Below are 27,649 nucleotides of genomic sequence, written 5' to 3'. Positions count from 1 at the left end.
TGTTTCAGGGAGGTGTTCACAAGTCCTTTTGCTGAAGGTTAAGTGTTACACTAATTAAGTGATCTGTGTAGTCAAACAATATCTATACAGTTAATCTTCACAAGGGAATAACAGATGATGACAATGGACCTGATATTTCTGGATTATCTCCATCTTTCTTACAGAATATTAGTCAAAGACTTTTGCATTTTGAATTAGGTATTTTATCTAAATATGTTTATAATAAAAGGCTCTAATCCAAACAGAAAAGATATACTGGAAGCCAAATTGTGTTTGTAGATATTAAGTTTAATCCCTGAATTATTTTGTTTTTTAATCAAAGTTGACTCTAGTTCATCCCAGCCCTTATGGCTCTTTGTATTATTTCACCAGGCATTTGAGTTTATAACCTTGTCATAGGCAATTGGTTTTGAGTCATAATATACAATGGGTTCACTTGGAGAGCCTTAGAATAAGTAATCATTTCCCACTCTAGATCCCTCCATGAAATTTCTGGGTGATTCCAGTGTTCATCTAGCATTGATCTTGAGACCCACTGCCAGAAATCTAACAAATAATGCACTTACAGAGATTAAATAATTGCATGTGACTGACAAATTTTCATTTGTTTGTGGTTAGTAGAATCATTATACTTTGCTCTATTGCATACCTTCATTCATAGCCTTAAAAGTTCATAAATTCAAAACTCGGAAAGAGAGGCAAGGTACTATAGTGTTTAGGAGCATAACGTTGAAAACTCTTTGAACTTGTTCCCACTCAGTCATGAGTTTCTCTACTTCCCTCATGTTGGAGAAAATGACCCTTGAAGGTTCTTTAAACTTGACTTTGGTAATCTGGTTATCTACAGGTACAGCATCTTAAGGCCTATATTTGGCAATATGCCTAAGTCAATCAAATAAATTGGTTTGAATTTTCAAAGGTTCAAGATTTGTTTATGATACTCATCTTGGGGGTTTCATTATTGTTATCAATCGTTGGCTTGTTTAGAGAACTTGATGGATCTCAAATTTAATGTGCTCATCACACATAATTTTTAAAAATCTTTTAAAATTTGTTTTAATTAGTTATACATGACAGTAGAATGCATTTATGCACTTTGATATATCATACATAGATGGGATATAATTTCTCATTTTTTCTGGGTGTACATGTTGTAGAATCATATTGCTTATGCAGTCATATGTATACATAAAGTAATAATGTCTCTTCCGTTCTACTATCTTTCCTATCCCCACGTCCCCTCCCCTTCCTTTACTTCCCTCTCTACCTAATCTAAGGTAATGCTATTATTCTCTAGTTCCCCCCCACACACACACACCTTATTGTGAATTGGCATTCGCATATTAGAGAAAACATTTGGCCTTTGTTTTTTTGGGATTCGCACATCATTTTCAAAACCTAAATTTATTGAGTTATATTTTATATACTTAAGATTTCATCCATTTAAAGTATATAATTTCATGAGTTTGAAGAGAAATTATGCACCTATGAAACCATTGTCATAATCAATATAGAAGAGTATCATCACCCTCAGTATTCCCTCATGTTCCTTTGTAGTCTGTCTCTCTATATTCCCTGTCCTACTTATCTCGTTACTATAGTTTCATCTCCACCTTTTGAGTTTACGTACATAAAACTGCAGAACATTTTCTTTTACATTGAACCATTAGTGCATTGTTAATCTTTGGTGTTGAGGCTAAACTGCCAAGAATAATTAATAATTACCTGCTTTTTTTTTTAGGCAAATAAAAGATTGTATGTGTAAGAACACTTAAGATCTGCTCCCTTAGCAAATTTCAAGTATATGTGTCATAACCATGGTGTACATTAGATCTTCTGAGCTTATTCATTTTATAAAGTTTGTACCCTTTGATAAACATCTGCCCCCTTGTTTCTTTGGCCCCTCTAACCCCTAACGTTTACCACCCTACTCTCTGTTTCTCCAAGTTCTACTGTTTTATAAATTACATGTAATAACATTTTTCTGTCTGATGTTATTTCCTTTAACATAATGACCTCCAAGTTCATTGACATTGTCAAAGTGGCAGGATTTTGTTCTTTCTAAAGACTAATGATCATTAGTATATTTATGCACCATTATCTATGTTATAGTATATCTTCTAAGAATAAGAATTAAGATAGAGATATTGAGAAAAATAATAATATTTCTAGTGAATTTCTAAACATCAGATGATCCTCACGTGTAAAAATGCATGAATCTTTGTACAACCTATTCTTCCTCCCACTCCTTCCATCTACAGGTAACTTCCTGTCTGTTTTGTGTGGATACTAATCATTTTTCCTTAGGGTTATAGGTTTTTCAAAAAGATCTGTGTACTATTATCAAAAAACTTAATAGATGTGACTGTACTTCTGGCTCCACGTTTTTCATTGACAATAAGGCAAGAAAAAATTGAAAAATTTTGATCAGCTTTAAACAATGGAATTTACAGAAAAATCATCTCTAACTTATTGTTTTTTCTAAAACTTTCTGGTCTTTAAGAATAGTCACTATTTTTCTTAAGTTATTAAATTTACCAGTTTTCTTTCTTTTTTTTTATTGGTCGTTCAAAGCATTACAAAGCTCATGACATATCATCTTTCATACATTTGATTCAAGTGGGTTATGAACTCCCATTTTTACCCCAAATACAAATTGCAGAATCACATCGGTTACACATTCACATTTTTACATAATGGCATATTAGTGACTGTTGTATTCTGCTACCTTTCCTATCCCCTACTATCCCCCCTCCCCTCCCCTCCCATCTTCCCTCTCTACCTCATCTGCTGTTGTTCAATATTTTGAAATATTCAAATTTTACCGCTTTGGAGCTACTACTGTTGGTTGACTCCACCATGCGGCCTGCACATTGGTTTCATTAATGAGGTTCTTGGCATGAAAGTTAGCTAGCAGAGATCGAAATAAAACACACAGACTCAGTTACCTTTTTCTATGACCAGGTCCGAGACTGCTCCCCTCTCTGGCTCCAACCTGGAACCACCCGTAGGGCAGCAAGGATTACTCAGGGCTAGCAGGAGAGAGAGAGAGCTAGCACGCCAGGGAGTAGTAGCCTTTTATTGGGGAACAAGAAATTCAGGGGAGAATTCCATCCAATGAAGGTTGAGGGGAGGCCGCACTCCAAGGTCAGGGTCAGTGATTGGGCCCCTGGGGTCAGTGGTCAGTCACACCCCTACACGGACGGGTTCTCTCATCAGGAGAGTGCTGGGAAAGTTCCGACATAGCCAGAAGCCTCAGACCCAAACCTGGAGTCGCCCAGTCACACGTGAGAATGGCTCTCCACAATTGACAGCTATCTGCTGCTGACTTTTAAATTAACAACTAAATTTGACTTGTTTTTAATTTTGGTGTTTAGTACAAATTTCAAGTTTGGTAAAAATTTAAATATTTTTTGCATCAGCTTGATACCATGATTAAGTTCTGTAGTTTACAAAATATATAAGTCAAAAGTAGTCTTTGCTTTTTAATTTATGTATTCTAATGGGAAAATCACTCCTGATTTTAATAGAATATATATATATATATATATATATATATATATATATATGTATGTGTGTGTATATATATATATATATATATAAACAACAAAGTATTGTAAGAATGGTAGTTGCATATATGAGGGAGTTATAAGATGATCAACTGGCAGATAAAACCTCTCCAAAAAAAAATTCAGTTACGTTTCAAAGGAAAAAAGAATTTGCTATACCAGATGGCAGGAGAGGGGTTAATTCATATGGGAAGATTAGTTTATCAAGGAGTTTCTATGGTTAATGTGATTTAAGAACTTTTATAGAAATGTTCTTGAATGTATTAAGGGCAAAAATTGCTTCATGTTTCATTATATTTGATTTTTTACAAAGATAGTTACAAAGTCATAATAAATAATCATAAAATTATTAAAAATTAACTTCAGATTAATGAGTGTACTATTTCTTTTTTCCTACTGCCTATAAAAAGACAGTTGTCACTGTCTTTTTATAGGCAGTAGCTCTTTATTCTGTTGTGAACATATAATGTGGTGAAAGTGAGTTTAGTCAGTAATTATGGTATTATCTTGATGTAGGACCAGGATTCAGAATAATTCGGTTCATTGGTTTCCAGATTGAACTTAGAAAGTTGGCAAGTTGGCATCACTCCTTTTTAAAAGTATGAGTTAGATTTTTTTAAAATAAGTGTTGCAAAATGTAAATATATCGAAAATACAATAAATATAAGTCATGTTAATGTGGCTTTTGTTCAAGAATTTTGAAGACAATTAGACAACTTTATCTTTTAGACTGGGCAGAGTTTTAAGTTAGTTTTAAAACTGTGTATTTGAACAAGTGATTGCTGATTCCTTCTCTAAATTTATTCTTCTAGTTTGGCTGTGGAGTGTTTATTAACTTTTAATTTAGGTTGCAGAACATATTTTTTAAAATTGTGCTTTCTAAGTAATTTTTTAATTCTCTGTAGTTGGGAAAAGTAAAATGTATATACTTGTTGGAGATCATTCTTATTCTCTCTCTTGTGAAATTGGATTGTATTAAAATTAAGTATTTCTGTTAATTAAAACCTGATATTAAAAATAAATATTGAAGCCATATATTGAGAGAATAAATGTCTTTATATTTGAAAAAGGTAGAAATATGTAATATGAATATATAAATACCCTTCAGCCTGAAGGTGCCTGATCTCAGCTGTTCTAAGACACATTTATTTTTTTCAATGATGCCTGCTAAAAAAAAATGGGTAAAAAATGGGGGGGGGTCATGATTTTGAGTTATTCACAAGTGTCATCATGTTAAAGAATGACTAATTATTAATTTGTTGAGAACTAGGGTTATAACTTGAATACTTAAAATATTACTTGTTCTGCATTCACTAGACCTTTGAGCAGACCTCAGGAAGCTCTAGTTCCTCATTTTCTTTCTGATAATGAAAAGTATTTTCATTTTAAGTGAGAGAATCTTACATACACACACACACACACACACACACACACACACACCACACATATTTGGCTAAGTTAGCAGAGAGATTTCCTATACATACTGGGCTCTCTTTAACCATTAACTTTTTTGGTGTTTAGAACCCAAATCATAGACTATTTTGAAATTACGTTGCTTAAAGGTTGAATACATTATTTTGAATATTGTAAAAAACTAATAGCCTTTTTGAAAAACTTAATTTTTCCCATGTTGTTTTGTTTTAAAGTTTTCATTTATTCACAATTATACCTCACTAAGCTTCCTAGGTATTCCAGAAATAGATTTTTCTTATAACTAAGGGGCATACTTATAACTATTCTTGGTCAATTCTATAACTGCCAGACATGTAACATAATGCATACCTAGTAGCTAGGGTTTGATACATTTTTGTTGAATAAATACTTGAATTCAAAGTTCTGTGTCCTGGATGTCATATGGGACACAAGAAACATTAAGTTTGTGTCTCTTTTATTATATTATCTACTATATTTTATTTACTTGTTTTTCCCGTTACTTTGATTGCTAGTGCCTGCTCATTATATTATTCTCTTTAGTGCTTAATAGAGTATTTTTTTGAGCAGCCTATTGAAAAGAATACAAATGTATTAAATTGCTTTGTTCTCAATTATATATTTAAGTGTACATTTACAATCACAACAATTTTCAGGGTCAGCACACATTGTGCAGAGTCTCTACTGTTAATGAAAACATTTAAAATTGAAGTTGTATATAATTAGTTTCAACTGAATAAGCCTACAAATTTTGAATTCTTCCTTAAAACATTAAAGGAGCCAGCAGTAAGTCTTAAAACTCCAGTTTTGTGGAATGGAAAAGTTTTGTGGAGTGGGAAAAAGACAGAGGTTGTTCAAAAAGCTATAAAGCAGTAGTTTCTGTATATTTACAATTGTTTTTGTATCTTTTAGCCAGTTGGTAATTATAGAGTAAATTGAGTTTCAATATACCATATGCAGTAGAATGGCAAGAACTCTAGAAATTTGTAGTGCCTTTTGATACCCCATGTATCCTTGATCCTCAGCTGTGGTAGACAGACACTGAACTGAGTCACTAGCCCTAATAGTGTTCCAGATTAAAAGTGTCTGTCTTTTCTGTTCTTCCTTTCTCTAACACTGCTGAAGCCAATGAGTCCCCTTATTCAGTACCTATGTGCAGACTTGAATGTTGTTAACAATCATTGGTTCACATGTATAGGAACTGGTAATTAAATACTTTAACTTCCCATCTTTTAGGTGCACAGTCCCAGAAGCATTATGTATGCTTCTTAGTCATTCACAGCAGCAACTTCAGTAATGTACCCTTGTGCTGTTAATTTTATCTCTCTTCTGGTCTTTCTATGTACTTTCTCACTCCTGTTGCTTAGAGTTATCTCCCAGATATAACTACTTTTAATCAAGTCTTTGTCTTCAGTTGTATTTTCTATAGAATCTAAAGTAAGTCTATCAGAAAGAAAATCAATTTGTGTTAAACATATTGAAATGTATTTGATCATATAACTTTTGTTTATATATAATGTACATATAACATTATATAGGGCTGTAAAAAAAAGTTCAACAAAGGGCCTTTTAGAGTTGATACTGATCTTAACAAAACATAACATGCCTTTCAAATTATACTGTACCTCATTGAACCATATCAAATCTGATGGATAAAGTCAAGAATAGTGTTATGAATTATCATAGGTTTATTAAATAACCATTAATCAAAACATTGTTTGAGGACATCCTGTACCTCTCCAGAGATTTGACAGCTACATCTCAAAGATGTTGCTAAAATTGAGGTATTTTTGAGAATTTAGAAAAAAAAAATTTGCTTGCTTTTAGTTGACAGATAATGCCAGTGTATGGTATAAAAAAATTGAGAGCCCTATCATTATACAAATATTAATGATTAATGGAAATATTAGTATAAAAATGAATAATATACACTATTTGAGGTTTAAACATAGAATTTAGGCTGAGACTGGTACCACAATCATTTTAATTGAGTAATGTGTATATGAGGGAGTGTTTGTACCCATACTTCTCTTTCTTGACTTGGTCAAACTAGAAGGCTAATAGTTGATTTTCAACTCAGAACTTATTAGGCCGAGAGCCTAAAATAGCCAGGTAATGGGATTAATTGGAAGTTTTTCAAATTAGTTTTGATGTGTCAATTGTTACTGTAATTCATTTTCTATTTAAAAAAAAACTGTTTAAGCTGAAATTCAATAATTTTGCTTGGAGAAAGAGCTCTGGCATAATGACCATCTCTCCATTTAGTTCTGTTCTTTTTTGTTTTGGTACTGGACCTGGAGGTTCTTTTCCACTGAACCACATACCCAGCTCTTTTTATCTATCTATCTATCTATCTGTCTATCTATCTATCTATCTATTTATGTTGAGAGGGTCTTAGTAGGCTGCTTAGGGTCTCACTGATTTGCTGAGGCTGGTCTCAAACCTGTAGTCCTCCTCTCTCAGCCTCCTGAGTCACCGAGATTACAGGTGTGCTCCACCTCTCACCCAGCATATCTTTACATTTTTTTTCAGTTTGTTCTGGCAAGACATGTCTGTGTCTGAAGACATTGAGTGAATCTACACTGATAACTTTTGTTTATTCTTTACCTTTAAAGCTGCGTTAATATTCTTTGGACAAACCATTCCCCAACCGTTCTTTATCAGTCTTCATTGTGATGTTTCAAATCTTATATTAAATGTAATGACTGATTTAATTTTCTAAAACAGTGGTAGCTGAATAGGTAATGTAATCAGCTTATAGTTTTTATTTAGAACACTTGTAACAGCTAAAAACTTTGGAGAAACTTCTAAAATACTGTCTTCTAAGCAATATTTTTGCCTTAGGATTATAATTCTTTACAGTAAGTCTAAGAGCAAGTCCAGCTGTGTGAATAAAAATATTTACTTGTTTGTTAATTTATATTGTCATCTAACCTTTATAATACAAGGAACTGATAAGCATATAGAGAAACAATTTTAAGTGTTTCTGCCCTGTTCCTGCAAGGTCATAGAAAAAATAATGTTTGACTGCCCATTCACCTATTGTCCACTATCAATGTATCTTTAGTTTATGAACCAATAACTCATATATTGATATAAATTTTATTATGTTTGATTTACAAATCCATCCATTCAAAATGGTAAAATTATCAAATCATCATAATACAAATGATGATTCTATTTACACAAAGGAACTTTTAAAATATGTTTAAAACTATTTTAGATTTTAGTGAAATTAGATTATACGTGTTTAAGCAAGATTAATTCATTTAGTATTTTTCCTTTGTTTTTAGTGGGAGATTTTGATAAGATCTGGCGAGAACACTGTGAAGATGAAGAAACACTTTGTGAATATGCTGTTGCAATGAAAAATTTGGCAGATAATCATTGGGCAAAAACCTGTGAAGGTGAAGGTCGCATTGAATGGTGTTGTAGGTGAGTGTACTTATGAACTAATATTTTTGATTTCTGATGTATTCTTTTAATTTTTTACTCTAAGTGATGCTATGTATAATTTATTGTACCAAAATGGAAAATTAGAAATACTATAAAACAGGCATACACTATATGCACCAATAAAAAATGTGGAATGAACAACAAAAAAAGATGTTGTCATTTAAACGACCTTTTTTTTCACTTGCTTTACTTTTCCTAGGTTTATTTCTTTTTTTCAGTGAAAATGTTTTCTTTGACATAACATTTATTTTTCTGTTTAAATTTTTGAAATATGATTTTTAAATATGGTAACATTTGAACATTAAGATGGAAAATTTAATAAGACATTTAATAATTTTAATAAGATTTAAACATTTTAAAATAGAAAAGAAAGGACTTAATTCTTCACTCATGCATATAAGTTATAGAATAGAAATTTCTTTAGATAACTATATTTGGATTCAGTAAAAGTGAATATTTTAATATTTAAAAACATACCAAAAATTTTAGAATTCTGAATTTTTGTTGTATAATTCCGTGTATTCCAGCATTTATATAGACTTTGGATGTTTGTTTTCTTAAAATGTAAATTCTACTGTTAAAAAAAATCAGAAAATGAACTGCTCACATTCTTTTAATGTAGCACAATTATAAGAAAAGATTATATACTGGCTGAATTTAAAAATGAATTCCCAGGAAATAAAATATCATCCTTTTTAATGAATAATAAATTTATGATGGCTTCCAATTTAAATTTCCTTTCAATTATTTTTTATTTAAAAAGCTTTAATCTTATTTTAAAACTATGAAATAATATTTCATTTATTCAAAATATAGAAATTTTTTCATTTGTTTATTTAATAAATATTTAGCAACTGTCTACCAGTCACATTATAGGTTCTGAGAGTACAAAATCAACTGAATACATAAAATCCTTGCCCTCATGGCGCTTACATGCTAGTAGGGGTGAGAGTCAAGAAAAAAACCCATTAATTAAATATACAATAGGTCAGAAAATAGTAAGTTCTGTGAGAAAAATAAAACAAGGGAGAAAAAACTACAGTTTTAAGTAGGATCTAGAGAAAAGATCTCACTGACATGATATATGCAAAAGCTATGGAAGAGGTCAGAGAGAAAATCAGCCCTAACACTTCCAAAGTCCTTGAGACATAAAGATGCTGGCATATTTCACAAACAGCACAGACACTAATGTGGCTAGAGGAGAATGGGGGGGCACTGGGGGGTGGTGATGGTAGTAGAAAATAAGATAATAAACAGCTTGATTTTGTAGACTATTGTGAAAATACTGGCTTTTATTCTGAGTGAAACGAAGTCATTGGATGTTTTGACAAGAGAAAAGACATTTTATTAACTTTTTACAGTGTGTCAAAAAATTGTAAGAATTAATTTCTGTGTTAAGATTATTGGATAGGAATGGTAAAGGTGTAAGGCAACCAGTTAGAAGATTGCTGCACTAATCAAGGCAATAATCAAGTTAGAGTTGAACAGTTTTCTTGGAAAATGAGATAGTGAATTGATAGCACAGTGTATTAGAATTAATGTTCAAATAAGTATACTGACTCAAGAGGGGCAAGGGAGATGATGGTGTATACACTGAGGTGATTCTGATGATCAGGTAAGAAAGGAGTTAAAAATATGAAGTGAGTGAGAGCAGTGACAAGGTGATAATGGTGGGTTGTGGAGTCAGAGAACTGTGAATTGAACTAAGGAAGGAGCCAAAAAACAGGAGATGGGATGCTTGAAATTATATGATTTTATTTGCTTGGTTATAGAGAGAAAATAGTTATAAATCTGTTCTACACATTATACATTTTCTTCATCAAGCTAAGAAACAAAATAAGGTGTACTATAAAGCCAAGAATTTCCCTTGAAACAGAAAAAAAATAATGTAATCCTGTCAAGAAATCAACACTGTTACTGTCTAAGTCCATCATTTTTGGCTTTTAACAATATTTCTTTTAAATTAGTATTCTGATATAGCAGGCAAGCCCTCAGACTTTATTTCTTAAATGGACTTTGATACATGGTAGTCTCATAGGAGCATTCATTGTTATCTTTTACTTGTATAATGAATTATACTTCCCTCTTTTCCCCCTCCCTTGGATTTGTTTTATCAAGAATTATTATATCTGCATGTGTTCTGAAACAGGTCACTTTTAGGGCAAACTGGAAAAAAAAATTCAGATAAAACTGCTGAAAAAGGAACAAGATATGTTAATAAGTATGCATATTACATATTTAGAATATGGTATCTTCTGCAGAACTTATATTTGTCCAAAGAGTGTTATGAACCAGGTTCAGTGGAACATGCCTGTAATCCCAGTGACTTGGGAGGCTGAGACAGGAGAATTGCAAGTTAAAAGCAAGCCTCAGCAATTTAGCAAGACCCTAAGTAACTTAGCGAGATCCTTTCTCAAAATAAAAAATTTTTAAAAAGGGTTTGGGTTGTAGATCAGTGGTAAAGTGCTCCCTTGGTTAAATCCCTAGTGCCAAACAAAACAAAAATAAAAACAAGAGTTTTGGACAATAGAAACAAAAAGAGATGTAACTCTCAAGTGCAATGTATTAGGCACAACTGGATTTAGAAAAAAAATTACAAATTATAGAATACATATGTGTATGCATACACACATAAGCACACACACACAGTAGGAAAATATCTTAAGACAAATTATAATAAGTTCAGTTTAAATCCAAAGCTACTTTGAGCAAAAAGACTTTGAAGCAATATTGAATTTTGAAATTTGAATTGTATAATTTTAACTTGAATTATATGCAATTCCTTTCTTTGTCGATAATTCTAAGAGAATAGTTTCACTTCAAGAGCTAAAGTAGGTTTTTAAAAAAGCAGACTTTGAACAAAAGTCTGCTTAAAACTTAGTGTACACAGAATATTTGTGTATTTATAGTTATACTTAAAATTTGATTGATATTTGGTATGTGAGCTAAGCCTCATTGACATTTCCCTGCTAAGATTTTGTTGACTATTTAGCTGGAAGAATTCAATATAGGATTTCCTTTGTAAGAATAATAAAATTTAATATGTACTGTGAAGTAATTAAAAAACAGAAAAAATATCAGGCACAGTGATATATACCTATAATCCAGCTACTCAGAAGACTGAGGCAGGATGCCAGCCTGGGCAATTTAGCAAGACCCTGTCTTAATGTTTAAAAAGGGATGGGGATGTATCTCAGTGGGAGAGTGCTTTCCTGTCATGCATTAGACCCTAGATTCAGCAGGGCTTTGACTTGACTTTTGTTCTGTATTTGTGTCTTTTCTGGTGCACTGAAAGACTTAGTTCTAAATAACATTAACACATTAATTTTATCCTGCAATTACATGAAATTGTTTCAAAATTGCATTACCAGTTTTCTAAAAATAAAATGAATGAATGAAGTTTAAGATATCATTGGAACACATCCCACCAAGGTTTAAAATAAATACTATGTTTAAAAATTACTTGAAACAGTTCTTTACTGTACCTAAGTTATCAATTTACTTCACAATTTGTTTCACTTCAGTTTCAGTTTTATAGGTTTTTCTTTGTTTTTAATTTAAGAGGACATGAAATCTATATGTAATTCAAAAGTCCTAACTTTGTAAAAAGAAAAGGCTCCTTTCCATTTTCTTTATTTATCCGTGCTTTCTGTTTCTTATTTATTCTACCAGTGCTTCGTTTTTGCAAAAATTAAGCAAACTCACATTAACACAAGTTCTCTCTCTCTCTTTCTCACACACACACACACATACACAGACACACATCCTCTATTTCTTATCTCTATAAGTAGTAGCATGTTATGTGTTATTCTCCATTTTTTTACTCAATAACGTATCCTGGAGATCACTCCATTTTGTATTGTGTTAGTAAGGGGTTTCCAGAGAAAAGAAGCCATACAGAGAGAGGGAGGGAGGGAGGGGGAGAGAGAGTGAGTGAGTGAGTATGTGTTCGCGAGTGTGCATGCACATTAAGAGATTCATTATAAAGAATTGGCTCATATAATTGTGGAATTTCTCAAGTCCCAAGATATGCAGGGTTTGGATGTGAGGTGTTCCCCCAAAAGCTCCTTTGTTAATGCAGGAACATTCATAGATAATATGATTGCATTGTGAGAGCTGTGACCTAATCAGTCTATCCTAGTTTGAATGGGTGAACCAGGTAGTAACTGTAGTAAGGTGAGGTGCAGCTGGAGGAGATGGGTCACTAGGGGCTTTCCCTGGAAAGGTGTATCTTTCCCTATGCTCTTCCTTCCTGACCTCACCATGAGCTGAGCAGCTTTCCTCCACTGGTCCTCCCCACCCCACTCCCCCCTGTGATGTGCTATCTCTTCTTCAGCCTAGAGCAAATGGAGTCATCCATCTATGGGCTGAGAGCTCTGAAATCATGAGTCCCAAATAAAATTTTACTCCCCTAAGTTGTTCTTATTTGGTGTTTTGGTCACAATGACACAAATGCTGATTAAAACACAGGGTAAGATAGCAAGGTATTGGTCCATAAGAACTAATAGTGGAATACCTGTCTGTCCAAAGACCGTCAGGACCCAGGAAGAGCCAATGTTTCTGCTTAAGCTTGAAGGCAGGAAAAAACTGATGTATGTTTGAAGGCAGTCAGGCAAGAGAAATTCTCTTGTTTATTCAAGGAAGGGTTACCCTTTTTATTTTCTTCAGACCATTGACATATTTTATGAGGCCCACTCACATTTAGGAAGGGTAATCTACTTTGTTCATTCTGCTAGTTTAAACTACTGTCCAAAAAAGTCCTTAAAGAAACCCCCAGAATAATGTTTGATCAATTATCTGGACATGCAGAGTCTAGATCCAGTTGACACCCAGAATTAACCATCACAGGAATATGGATTTCTTCTTGTTTTCATGAGTTTTTAACAAGCTTTTGCTGTTACAATTAGTGCTGCAATGAATAACTTTATATTTGTCCATTTCAGATTTTTGGCATTGTGTTGTTTTAGATTCCTGGGGTCGAAAAACACGGGCATATGTGATTTTGTTGTATATTGACAAATTGTCCTCCATAGAAGTTATTATTTTGCAATCCCACCAACAAAAGAATGTGAATGTCTATATGTTATTCAATGTTTGAATTTTTGTCAGTGTGATAGTAGATGGGAGTTGGTATCTCTATGAGGGTCTATTTTACTTTTCTCTCATAAATGAGATTGAGTACCTTTTCATATATTTAGAAATCATTTATTCACATTTTTCCCTGTGATTTAGGTGATCATATATTTTACAACAGAAAAACTGTTGTTGGGGGTTCTTTTTATTTTGATTTTTATAGCTTTTTATATAATTTATAGAATGTGCCCTTTGTCTTTGATTTTGTTTGTCTTTTCCATGCAGGTTTTTCGTTTACCATGCAGAAGGTTTCTGCTTTTAGATAGTCAGTGTTTTTAGATTTTTATCATCTTGGAAAGGATTTATACATTACACATATAGCCGTATGATCATTACACATCATGTACATATATTGAAATGTCATATTGTACCCCATAAATATGTATAATTAGTGTCAAATAAAAATATACTTATAAAAAGAAAACCTTTCTTGGTTTCCAGAATATAGGAATTCCTTTTTGTTACTCATATTTTCTTCTAGTACTTGTGATCTTCCCTCCCGTTATATATTCTAATGAGCTATTGTTTGTGTATATGTGTGTGTGGATGGTTTTGGTTATTTTTGTATTTTTTACATTGTACTATTTAAGTGAATTCTGTTGCTGTTTGTGTTACTTTATGATTGGTTTTCTTGAGTTACCTCTAATTATTCATTTTATCTGTAAATACACAGATTTTCATTTCTTCCTTTCTAATTAATTTGACTAAATCTTCTTGTCTGTCTTATAAACTACTTTATGCATTTCACAAAAGTATGTAAATTACTAACTTTTGGCTAATATTTAAGGGACCTTTCCTGTCTACAACATGGTACCCCAGGATTTTTGTTTTGTTTTGTTTTCTCTTTTAAATAGACTTTATTTTTGAGAGCAGTGGGTTCACAATAAAACTGAACACCAAGTACAGAGTTCCCATATATAACTAACCCCAAGCACACCCTCTCCTACTTCCATCACTCTCATCAGAGTGGTGTGTTTGTTATAATTCCTCAACCAACATTGACACATTATTTTCACCGAATACGCATGATTTACATTAGGTTCACTCTAGATATTGGATGTTCTGTGAATTTTGAATAATGTTTAATAACATGTATCTACAATTATAGTTTCATACAGAATATTTTTTTGCCCTAAAAAAAATTCTCTATGCATTCTCCTTTCCCCAGAAACCCCTGACTTTTCACTGTCTTCATAGATTTCCTTTTCCAAAATGTTACATAGCTGAAATCCTGCAATAAGTAGCCTTTTGAGATTGATTTCTTTCATCTAATAATATGCATTTAAAGTTCCTTCATATCTTTTCATGGTGCATATGGTTTTAGCCGTGTATTCCATTGCCTGTATGTACCACTATTTATTTATGCTACCACTCATAGAAGGATGTCTATTATGTCTATTATTATGAATAAAGTTATTATAGACATCTGTATGTGATTTTGTATAGATGTAAGTTTGCAACTCCTTTAGATAGACACCAAGAACCATAATTGCTGGATAGTATGGTAAGATTGTTTAGCTTTTTAAAGAAACTGTTAAGCCAGGCTCAGCGGTGCATGCCTATAATCTTAGTGATTTGAGAGGCTGAGGCAGGAGGATCACAAGTTCAGTCAGCCTCAGCAACTTAGGCCCTAAGCAACTCAGTGAGACCCTGTTTCCAAATAAAATATAAAAAAAGGGCTGGAAATGTTGATCGTTGTTTGAACACCCCTATGTACCAAAAAAAAAAAAAAAAAAGAAAAAGAAAAGAAAAAAAACTGAAGCTGCACAACTGTCTTTCAAAGTGACTGCACAGTTTTTATATTCCCACTAGTAATGAATGAGCATTTCTGTTGTTATGTATTCTAACACATTTGATGCTTTCAGTGTTCTGTACTTTAACCCTTCTAATAGATATATAATGACATCTCACTGTCATTTTGATTTGCCTTTTCTAGTGGCATATGGTGTTGAATACTTTTTATATGCTAATTTTAATCTGCATATCTTCTTTGGTGAGGTGTCTTTTTATGTCTTTTGTCCACTTAGGGGAATGTTTGTTTTCTTGTTTAGTTTTGTGAGTCCTTGGTATATTTTTGGGAAAGAGTCCTAATCATATCATTTGCAGAGTGAAAATATTTAATTCTAATGAATTCTATCTTATCAGTTTTTTTTCTTCATCAAATTATATCTTTGGTCTTAAATCTAAATAGTTATCATTATACCCAAGGCCATCTAGATTTTTTCCTGTGCTATTTTCTAGAAGTTTATAGTTTTGAATTTTTATTTTTAGGTCTATAATCCATTTTGAGTTAATTTTGTGAAAGATATAAGGTCTGTGTCTAGATTTCTTTTTTTCATGTGGATGTCCAGTTGTTCTAGCCAAACTTGCTCAAAAGATTGTCTTTTTCCCTCCATTGTATTGCCTTTGTTGAAATTCAGTTGACTGTAGTTTTAGTGAATCTTTTTTCAAGCTCTCTATTTGTGTTCCATTACTCTGTTTATCTCTTCTTTCATTGCTACTATATTGTCTGATTGCTGTAGCTTTCTTGTAAGTCTTGAAGTTGATGTTGTTAATCTTCCAATTTGGTCATCTTCTTCAATATTGTGTTGGCTATTCTGGGTCTTTTTCCTCTTCATATTTGGTGGCTAATTCTCTGTGTTATGGAATATTATTCACAACTTGACCAGCTCATGAGGTCCCCAGATATTTGGCTAGATGCTATTGCAGAGTGTGTCTACAAGCATGTTTTTGGCAAGATTAACATTTGAATTGATAAACCAAGTAAGATAGACTATGCCTCCCCATATGAATAGCTAATATCCCTTCTATTGAACCAACACATGGAAGGGAAATTTCCGTGCACCTTCCTTTCTCCTCCTGTCTTCCTGATTACTGGAGCTGAGACATGAGTGTTCTGCCCTCACACTGGAACCTGGCACCATTGGCATACCTTTAGACTTGGAGTGGAACTTGTACATTTGGATTTCCACAGGGATTACAGTACCTGCTGGGTTCTCCACCTTACAGACACAGGTCATGGGACGTAATAAATTAAGCAATTAATTATAATACTTTTTCTAGATATCTGTATATATCTGGGTCTCTGAATAGATAGATATTGAGAGACAGTGTGTATGAGAGATCTGTCAGTATCTGTGAGTTTTTTTTTTTTCTCTAGAGAACTCTGATGAATATGAATACATTATATAAACTATAGAAACAGTTTGTATTCACAAAATAAATTGCTGGAATTCTGGTTGGGATTGTTTTAAATCTATAGAATACCAAATTAAGAACTTTAGGTACTTTCACTATTGTATTGTTTACAGTACTGGAGTTTCTGTAGATATACACGTATGGGTTTGGGTAGCTTACTTTGTTTTGATTTAATATTTTTATAATTGTAGGTGGACCTTTATTTTATTTATTTATATGTGATGCTGAGAATTGAACCTAGTGTCTCACAAATGCCAGGCAAGCACTCTACCACTAAGTTACAACCCCAGCCCCCCTTACTTTATTTTTAATTCTCAAAATTTATTTGCTATGAATGGAAATTCAGAGCCATAGTGTCTTCTTTTGATCTTACATATTTTATACACCCAAATATATCTCAGGAGTATCCTGTAGTTGCTTCATTCTTTCCCTTTATCATCATGCCTCCAGAGATAACTGCCCTTTTTCCAAGGTGACCCCCTACCTAACACTGTTCTGTCAAGACTCTCACCTTTGCTAACAGTCCTTCCTGTCTACTTTCCAGGTTCCTTTCTTTGAACTTCCAGTAGCAGATGTTCTGATTCAGTAGGGCCCAAATCTTGCCTTATGTTTTTCCCATTTAGATTTGGATTTTCTCTTGGTGGTGAGGCTTAGTTTGTGTTATGTGATTTTGCCACTTTCATCATACTTTACTGTCACACAGTCTTTACCCGACTCACTAAAATTTTTGTGGCTCAATAACTTTTGAATATCTGCAATTTTATATAGTTCTACCTGACAGAAAGGTAAGCACACTTTTTAATCTCGTGTTTCATGTCTTAATGAAATGCATTATTTTAATATCAATTCCAAGTTGATGAAAAGTTTTTGCTTTTCTCTATCAGTTTTATTTTCTTCATTGTTAGGTGATTATTTGTCTTCTTCACAAGTTGAGCTTTTTTTTTTTTTTTTTTTTTTTTTTTTTTTTGGTGCTGGGATTCAATCCAGTGCCTTGCACATCCTAGGCAAGTGCTTTACTACAGAGCTACATCCCTAGACCTTTATTTATTTATTTATTTGTTTGTTTATTTATTTGAGACCGTGTCCCCCCTAAGTTGCCCAGGCTGACCACTAACTTGAGATCCTCCTGTCTCAGCCTTCTGAGTAGCTGGGATTATAAGTGTACACCACCCTGCCTACTTGAATCTAAGCTTCTTGAGAGTAGTCATCTTCAATTTTTGTCATCACAATTTGTTTTGTTATCAGCTATGTCCTCTACATTATAGGAACTTAATAAATACTAGGATAATGATGGATTTCAACTCCTGTATATATTTATAGTGAACACTAAATCTACATATGATAAATTAAAGAAGTCTTACATGTTACATAATAAGAACTAAGCAAAACTGAAGTTGAACTAATGGCATCCTGTATGAGAGAAATGAATATTTTCCTCTTAAATCATAGTTCTGCTTGTTATATACAGTTGTAAATGACTTTTTATTTAATTCTTTACTTACAATGTGTTTCTGTAGTTTTACCAAGCAGTGTTTGTTGAGAAAAATAGTCTAGCTTTGTTTTTAAGTATGAAATAATAATAATAGTATTATTATAATGATAATAAATGATAATGTGGTTAATTTTAAGAACCTAAAAAGAAAGAAAATTTATTCAGATTCCATCCTCCTTTAAGTAGTTTTGGTTAGTGTATCAGTTCATTTTTTCTAGTGTGTATCTCTTGTTGGTAAAGCTAGTTCTCATTAGTCATTTTCCCTTTGTTTCTTGGCTTTAATGGCTAATAAATATTTGCGTTGATTCTGTGGTATTTTTCTTGTCCCATTACATGTCTAGGTATGGTGTCTTACTGTACTTACCCTATAATGAGATTTAAGTAGATAATAAATATTAAGAAAGTTATTTATAAGTCTGTGCTAATCCTAAGTTTCTGATTCAGGATAGCAATCTGACATAGACTTATCTGGGCTGAAATGATACATCCTGAAAAATCTATTTTAATTGTGTAAGAATTGGAACAAACAGGAATGGTTTTCTGAAGGAGAGGAATAATTTCAAAGTGTTACTTAAAAAGCACTGTTATGTTCAGACTTCTATTCTGTTTGAACTTATACCTTTATTGCATGTGTACTGTTATGACATGTAATAGGTTTTTATCAAGAGTTCCTTATTCATAACTCCCTCCCCAGAGTAGGCCATAAAAAATAGAATTTCTTTTCCCTGAGGAAAGTCATAGAAACTGATCGTGCCCTGCTTTTCTTTCTTGAAGTTGGGCATAAAGAAATTTTCTACCCTACTTGTCTGATAGGAGGTTATAAGACCATCCTCATTTCAGAAGGGTCCTGCCCTGTGCTCTGGAGGGGAAAATGATGCACAGAGAAGCCAAGAATAATTCAGGCCTTGCTGGGTTTCCATACCTAGACCAGTAGCATTAGATCATACCCTTTCTGTCCAGTCACATTTCAGTGTTGTTGTGCATGCTTCAGTCATACCTATGCAAGGAAGTCTCCATAAAAACCTGAAAAGACAGGGTTTGAGGGCTTTCAGATAGCTAAACACATGGAGGTTCATGGAAGATGGCATGTCTGGAGAGGATATGGAATCTCCTTGCCCTTTCTTATATACATTACCCTATGCAGAATTGCTTGCTTGCCAGTTGTCTGGTAAAGAGAAATCCCCACACTTGTTGAGGTTACAGAAATCTTTTGTGGTGTTATGGTATGAGAATGCAGTAATACCGGTTTGGTTTTTCTAACATAGTATGATACCATTTCTACCTGATCTAGTTGTTATGCCCTTTCTTAAAGCAAATAAAAAGAAAAATGATCTCTTAATATGTTAACCTGACTTTGTTATGTTAAACCAAAAGAAACTTTTTTTAAAAGTATCTATTACCAATAAAGCTAGCTCCAAATTAACTCTCTGCCTATTATTTCTGGGTGTTGTCACTGAATAGTTATCTAAACTTTGCTGGAGGGACTTGTGTTTTTGTTGAAATTAATTAAACTATACACAGGTATATCTATACCCTTGAAGAACATTTTTTGTTGTTGTTTATTAAAGATAATCTATGATCATTCCATGTTACACAACTATTTTAACAATTTAAAAGTGCTACAAATTGCTCAAATTTGCTTTTGTCTAACATTTAAAAACAGAACTCTTTAATTTGGGAGTTTTCTCTAGGGATCGATAGACTTTTGTCCATTTTATTTTAGTCATATCCATAATTTTAAAATACAACTTTATTTTGACTTGTAGTGTATGCAGAGAATATTTCCAAAATGGTGGGAAAAAAAAAGCACTGGAGAAAGATGAAAAAAGAGCTGTACTCGCCACTAAGACCACTCCAGCCTTAAACACGCATGAATCTTCTAAACTTGAAGGTCATTTAACCAACCTCAGCTTTACAAGCCCTGAATTTATAACTGAGTAAGTATACTTTTTCTGCTTCAATTAACATTATCCTAGGTAGCTGTTGGTGAAAAATAGTATAGTTTATACCAAATAGAGGGCACTTAACTTTCTCCTGTGGTAATATGTTAGGCTGAGAAATACAAATTTATAATATTATTAGGTATTAGGTAACTAACATATACTTTAAGAAATATCTGGAAAATTAGTGGTTCAGTAATGTATGTTGTCCTTGCTAAAAATGAGAAAAAATAGTCTATTAAATGTTATAATAAATGATTCTTACAATACAAAGAATCAAAATAGGAAAATTTGGTAAAAACCATTGAATTTAAAATAACTGTCCACTAAGAAATTACAAATAAGTGAAAAGAATGAAATATTTTTAATAGTACCATTCTTTGATTATGATTTGAAAATCTGCCAACTAATAATATATCACAATATATATAAGTACAAACTTTGTAAGTACACGAGTATTATAATCCAATTGATAATTAATAGTATAAAAATTATTTATGTATCTTAGTGCAAGAATGGATTTATGATATTAAGTAATATTTTATTAATTGTCTGCAAATGCTAAACTTAAATAATTCTGTAAATATTCTTGATAGATGCTGAAAACTAACAATGAAAGTAAAATTACAGTCCTAAATAATTCCCAAACTGCAAATACCACATAGCATTACCTTTGGTTACTTTGATTTTATACCATGTTCAAAATCTCTACTTAAAAGTAATTCCACTTAAAAATGAATTCACATCTTTGAGTAGTTCAGTAGGAATACTTTTCCCTATTTTATTTTAATCATATTCATAATTTCAAAATATAACTTTATTTGACTTATGTGTATGTAGAGACTATTTCCAAATGGTGGAAAGAAAAAATCATTTGAATGGTTCAGTAGAAAAAGACAAAGCAACTTTACTTTTATACAAAATTACTGTAAAGCTTATAAAATGTAACAGTTTAACATCTCATATCTTAAGTGTTATGGACATTCTTAACATATGTTTAAAATGTTGACTAATATAAGAAAGTAGATAGTTATACTTCGTCAAAAACAGATTAATATGGAAAGTATGAGTTCTAGAATATCTGTGGTTCTTTTCTATAGTCTGTTTCATTATTGAGAATCTCTTATTTATACAGTCACTGTCATCATATTTTCCTTTCAATCTTAAGCATGGTTTTATTCCTTTTATTTATTTGGGTTAATTTGTTTTGTTATTGTTTTGAGGCAGGGTTTTTCTGTGTTCCCATGATGGCATCAGACTCCTGGGCACAAGCAATCCTCCTGCCTCAGCCTCTAGAGTAGCTGGAACTACAGGCATGGGCCCAGCTGAACATTGTTATTATCACTGCCTTGAAGTTCTTGTCTGCTAAATCCAACATTTGGGCTAACTCAGAGTAAACTTATATTTACCTCTCTTTCCTGAGTTTAGACCACACTTTTATGATTTTTGTTATTTGTCTCATAATTTTTGTTGAAAACTGGATATTGTTGATAATATAGTATAAAAACTCTCATTTTGGATTTTCCCCCAAGGTGGGATAGAGGTTTTTTAGTAAATTGCCTGGACTTAATCTATGGAATTGGATCCCTTTATAGTTAGTGTATGCTGATTTATATCAGTCCTTTTTTTTAAAAAAAAGAAATTAGTTTCTTTAGTCCAATTTCCTTTGGTTTGCACTTGGATCTGCATAGGTTATGGTCAAACAATGAGGAGTGGTTGTGCTCAAACACCTCTGGCAAGGTTTCTGTTCTCTGCCAGAACATGGGAGTACATTTAAAATTCAAGCAGTTTTCAACTCTGCCTTACCTTTTGCTTCTGCCAGACCTGTTTTGGTCTCTCCTACATATATACATAGCCTTTTTTTGTCAGTCATGATATAAGGCTATGTGGAGACCTTATCTAGTCTGACTATGTCTATTTCATTTCTAGTATCCTTCTGTTTAGTTTCTGATTATTTCTTCATTTTCCATCTCAACACCAATCAAGACTAACATGGCAACCTGAAACTAGCATAGCTGATTTTCTTTATTTATTTCCACCAAATTTGTTTTACTAATAATGCTTCATGTAGGTTTTTTCTTTTTTGTTTTTTCTTTTTAGTTGTACATAACAGTAGAATCTATCTTGATATATTTATACAAGTATGGAGAATATATTATTCTAATTAGGATCCCAGTGTTGTGAATGTACATGTTGGTGTGATTCACTGTGGTGTATTCATATATGTACATAGGAAAGTTATGTCACATTCACTCCACTGTCTTTCCTATTCCTGTCCCCCATCCATTCCCTTCATACCCCTTTGTCTAATCCATTGAACTTCTGTTCTCCCCCTCCCACCACCACTTTATTGTCAGTTAGCATCCATATATCAGAGAGAACATCTGACCTTTGGTTTTTGGAATTGGCTTATTTCACTTAGCATGATAGTCTCCAGATGCATCCATTTACAGGTGAATGTTATAAAGTCATTTTTCTTTGTGACTGAGTAATATTCCATTGTGTATATAGATCATAATTTCTTTATCCATTCATCTGTTGATGGGCATCCAGGTTGGTTCCATAGTTAGCTATTGTGTATTGTGCTGCTGTAAACATTAATGTGGGGCTGGGGATATAGCTCAGTTGGTAGAGTGCTTGCCTCGCTCGCATGTACAAGGCCCTGAGTTCAATCTCCAGCGCCGCTAAAAACAAAATAAAACAAAACAAAACATTAATGTGGCTGCATCACTATAGTATGATGATTTTAAGTCCTTTAAATATATGCCTAAGAGTGTGATAACTGGGTCAAATGGTGTTTCCATTCCTAGTTTTTTGAGGAGTCTCCATACTGGTTTTCAGAGTGGTTGCACTAATTTGAAGTCCCAAGAACAACAACAAAACAAAAAACAAAAAAACAGAAAAAAAAAAAAAAACAAACAAAGGTGTACAAAATGTACTCTTTTCCCCACATCCTCGTCAGCATTTATTGTTACCTATATTCTTGATAACTGCCATTCTGGTCAGAGTGAGGTGAAATCTCAGGGTAGTTTTGATTTGCATTTCTCTAATTGCTAGAGATATTAATCATTTTTTTTAATATATTTGTTGACCGTTTGTATTTCTTCTTTTGAGAAGTGTTTCTTTACTTCCTTTACCTATTTGATGGGATTATTTGTATGTTTGTTTGTTTTGGTGTTAAGCTTTTAAAGTTCTTTTTATATCCTGGAAATTATCACCTTATCTGAGGTGCAGGTGGCAAAAATTTTTCTCCCATTCTGTAGGTTCTTTCTTCATGCTCTTGATGTTTCCTTTACTATGAAGAAGGTTTTTAGTTTGATACCATCCCATGTATTGATTTTTTATTTCACTTCTGTACTTCAGGAGTCTTAAGAAACTTAGTTCCTAAGTTGACATGTTGGAGTGTTGGGCCTACATTCTGTTCTAGTAGGTGCAGGGTTGAGTTTTGTGTAGAGTGAGAGAGAGGTATTAAATTTCATTCTACTACATATGGATTTCCAGTTATCCCAGCATCATTTGTTGAAGAGGCTATGTTTTCTCTGACATATTTTTTTGGTGCCTTTGTCTAGTATGAGAGATCTGTATTTATGTGGGTTTGTCTCTCTCCTGTTCCATTGGTCTTCATGCCTCTTTTGGTGCCAATACCATGCTGTTTTTTGCAATAGATGCAGAGAATATATTTGACAAAATATAGCATGCATTCATGTTTAAAACACTAGAAAATCTAGGGATAGAAGGAACATATCTCAACATTGTAGAGCTATATATGACAAACCCAAGCCTAAGTGGAGAAAAACTGAAAGCATTTTGTCTAAAAACCAGAACAAAACAGAGATGCCCTTTCACCACTTCTATTCAACATAGTCCTTGAAACTCTAGCCAGGGCAATTAGGCGAAAGAAAGAAATTAAAGTGATAGGAGTAGGAAAAGAAGAGCTCAAACTATCCCTATTTGCTGATGATTCTATATTTAGAAAACCTAAAAAACTCCAACAAGAAAACTTTTAGGATTCATAAGTGAATTCAGTAAAGTAGCAGGCTATAAAATTAACACCCATAAATCAATTTTGTTCCTGTATACCAAAGATGAATCAGCTGAAAGAGAAATTAGGAAAACTCTCCCATTCACAATACCCTCAACAAAATAAAATAAAATGCTTGGGAATCAATGTAACAATAGAGATGGTAAACCTTAGAAGATGGAAAGATCTCCCATGTTCTTGGATAAACAGAATTAATATTATCAAAATGACCATATTATCAGAAGCACTATACAGATTTAATGCAATTCCTATTAAAATTCTAGTGTCATTCTTCATAGAAATAGAAAAGGTAGTCATGGAATTTATTTGGAAAAATAAGTGGCCAAAAATAGCTAAAGCAATAATCCTTAGTGAGAAAAGCAAAGCAGGAGGCATCACAATATCAGACCTTAAATTATACAATAGAGCTATAGTAACAAAAATGGCATGGTATTGGCTCCATGTCGGTTTTTATACCCTTTGCTCCATCAATTTAGTCCCATCCAGCAGGAAAGCTGCTGTTTAACCCAGCCAGCTCTGACTAGGAAGAATTTTCATAACACCTGAGCCAGGGATGGGGATGATAAGAGCAGCTTCAGGCAAGGATACCACAGATCCCCCACTCTTCTTAACCTACATTCAGCTAGTTTTCATAAACTTTTTTTTTTTCAACTTACTTGGCCTTTGTTTGGGCTGCAGAATGGTTATGATCAATTTTTCTAGTTTCCTGTTTTTTTAAAAAATATATTTTAGTTGTAGTTGGACACAATTTATTTTTATGTGGTCCTGGGGATCGAACCCAGGGCCCCACATGTGCTAGGGAAGCACTCCACCGCTAAGCCACAACCCCAGCCCCTCATGGTTGCTTTTTAAAGAGTGAATTTGTCAACTTTTCAGTCAATCTTTTTCTCTGCTTCCATTTAAAAGGAGTAAACTTACATTGGTTTTAGGTATTTAAAGAAAAATACCCAAGTATGACTGTCATAGGTCAGGATTACTTCATATTAAAACTAAGCATTAAAATAACCTACAATGACTAGATTTACATTTTTTCATTCTAAAAACTATACTTACTATATCATGTGGCACCAACATGTAGATGTAGACTCCTTCTTCCTGTTTTTTCCACCATTCTTGAGGTCTGTCTTCTACTTATATGGAATTATTTTCTCTTTTTCTTGAGTAGAACATGCTTGTCACTTTCTGGCAATTGTAAATGCCATATATTCTCTCCAGATACTACTGCTATGTGTGTGCGTGTGTGTGTGTGTGTGTGTGTGTGTGTGTTTATGTTTTGTGGTACTGGGGATTGAACCCAGCAATGCTTACTACTGAGCTACATCCTCAGACCTTTTTATTTTTTTATTTTCAGACAGGGTCTTTCTAAGTTGCTTAGGGTCTCACTAAGTTGCTGAACCTAGCTTTGAACTTTCAGTCCCTCTGTAAGCCTCCAAAATTGCTGGGATTACAGGCTTACATTACCATGCCTGGCTATTAGACTATAATTGAAGCATCTTCTCCTTACCAGCTTTCCCTGAACTTTCCCTTTACAACCAACGTTGAGCTTTTCTTATACCTCTATTGGTGTACTCATTTACTATTGTATGTATGTTTTTCTCACAAATAAAACAGATGTTTGAAAATTTTGTATATAGAAATTATAAAAAAAGACCACTGAATCATTTAGTCTAAGCCAGGTGTGATGGCCTCGTGCCTGTTATCCCACTGAGAAGCTGAGGCTGGAGGTGCAAATTCAAGACCAACCTGGCCGACTTACTGAGACCATCTCCAAATAAAAAATAAAAACAGACTGAGGTTGAGTGCCCCTGTGTTCAATCCCTAGTAACACCAAAAACAAACTCATTCTGCACAATTTTCTTCGTAAAAATCTAACACTGTATTTAAATAAAAAGTGATTTTGAATCAAACAGAATACTGAATTTTCAGAAAAAAAACCCTACCCACTTATGTACTCTGTTTAGCATAGATATTATCATAAAAGATATGTGTGTGTGTGTCCCCAAAATCTGTTTAACTGCCGACTTTAGTTAGCAAATTTTATCATTTTTCCAGTCTTATCTCAAAATATCTATTCAAGTTATTTTGATTTCTTGCTTCAGGTAGTGACTATTCACATAATAAAGTTACCTTTTATTATTGCACTTACATTTCATGAATATTAAATTAAGAACCCAGTGTTGCCACAGAGTCACTTGTAAGTCATCTGTATCTCAAAATTGACATATGGCATTTTTAAAACGTGTGTATGGTGACTGGAAATTTTAATCCCAAATCCAGTTAGCTATTCCTCTAAAATTAAGATAGCTAGGTCCACCTCCACTTCAGCTAGTACATAGATTTTGTAATTGTTGTAAAATAAGTACTTACCTTGATGTTCCTAAAGTATTTTTTTTTCCAAAACATTTATCAAATAGACTACATTCTAGGCCATAAAACATACTTTAACAAGTTTAAAAAGACAGATAACCATACAAAGTAGGTTCTCGGATGACAATAAAACTGAACTAGAAATCAAAAAAAGAGAGCTAGAAAATATCCTAATATTTTTAGATTAAATAAAGCAACCTCTAAATAACACAGACAAGAAGTCTCAAGAATTTAAAAATATTCTGAGCAAAATGAAAATATACCTTAACCAAATTTGTGTTATGTAGTGAAAGCAGTACTGACAGATATGTGTGTATGTGTGTGTATATGTATATATATATATAATATATATACACATATGTATATAAATACACACACATACACATATGTTTTCACATATTCTCATACAAACATATATATGAAAGAAAAGATGTAAAAATTAGTAATATAAGTTACTACCTTAGGAAACTGAAAAAGAAAGATTGACTAAATCTAATAAAGCAGAAGAAAAGAAATAATTAAAAAAAACTAGAACAGAAATCAATAAAATTGAAAACAGAAGAACAATAGAAAAAATCAGTGGGATCAAAATTTGGTTCCTTGAAGGCATAGATAAAACTAATAAACCTCTTGTCAAACTAAACAAGGGAGGGGTAGAGGTACATATGTACATATTACTAATATTTGAAATGAAATGAAAGGTTTGTTACTACTGATCCCATGGTTGATGAAAGAATACTAAATGATTATTATGAACAATTGTGAGACCACAAATTTTATAACTTGGATGAAATGGGCCAATTCTTTAAGAGACACAATCTACTAAAATTTACACAAGGAGTAATAAATAGATAAAGGTTTATATCTGCTAAATAAATTGAATCAATAATTAATAGCCTTCTAAAACAGAAAGCACCAGGCCATTATAATGGTAAAATCTACCAAACATTTAAGGAAGCAATGATACCAATTTTTCTGAAAGAAAAATCAGGAGAAAACTTACATATTTATTTTCTGTGTG

At 32.8% G+C, this 27,649-nt stretch overlaps 1 protein-coding gene across 1 annotated transcript in view; it reads left to right on the top strand.

The window, feature by feature from the left end:
* Positions 1-27,649, top strand: part of Bmt2 (base methyltransferase of 25S rRNA 2 homolog) — a 79,713-nt gene that overhangs the window by 8,493 nt on the left and 43,571 nt on the right. The window contains exons 2-3 of the mRNA XM_046422528.2: positions 8,294-8,435; positions 20,046-20,216. Of these exons, the coding sequence (XP_046278484.1) occupies positions 8,294-8,435; positions 20,046-20,216 (313 nt within the window). The remainder of the gene's footprint in view (positions 1-8,293; positions 8,436-20,045; positions 20,217-27,649) is intronic.

Source organism: Marmota monax, unplaced genomic scaffold, assembly GCF_021218885.2.
Source record: "Marmota monax isolate L192 unplaced genomic scaffold, Marmota_monax_Labrador192_F-V1.1 WCK01_AAM20220418_F8-fsc00027, whole genome shotgun sequence".
NCBI classification, from domain to species: domain Eukaryota; kingdom Metazoa; phylum Chordata; class Mammalia; order Rodentia; family Sciuridae; genus Marmota; species Marmota monax.
The sequence above is the reverse complement of the archived record's forward strand: the minus strand, read 5'-3'. Positions and strand labels throughout refer to the sequence as shown.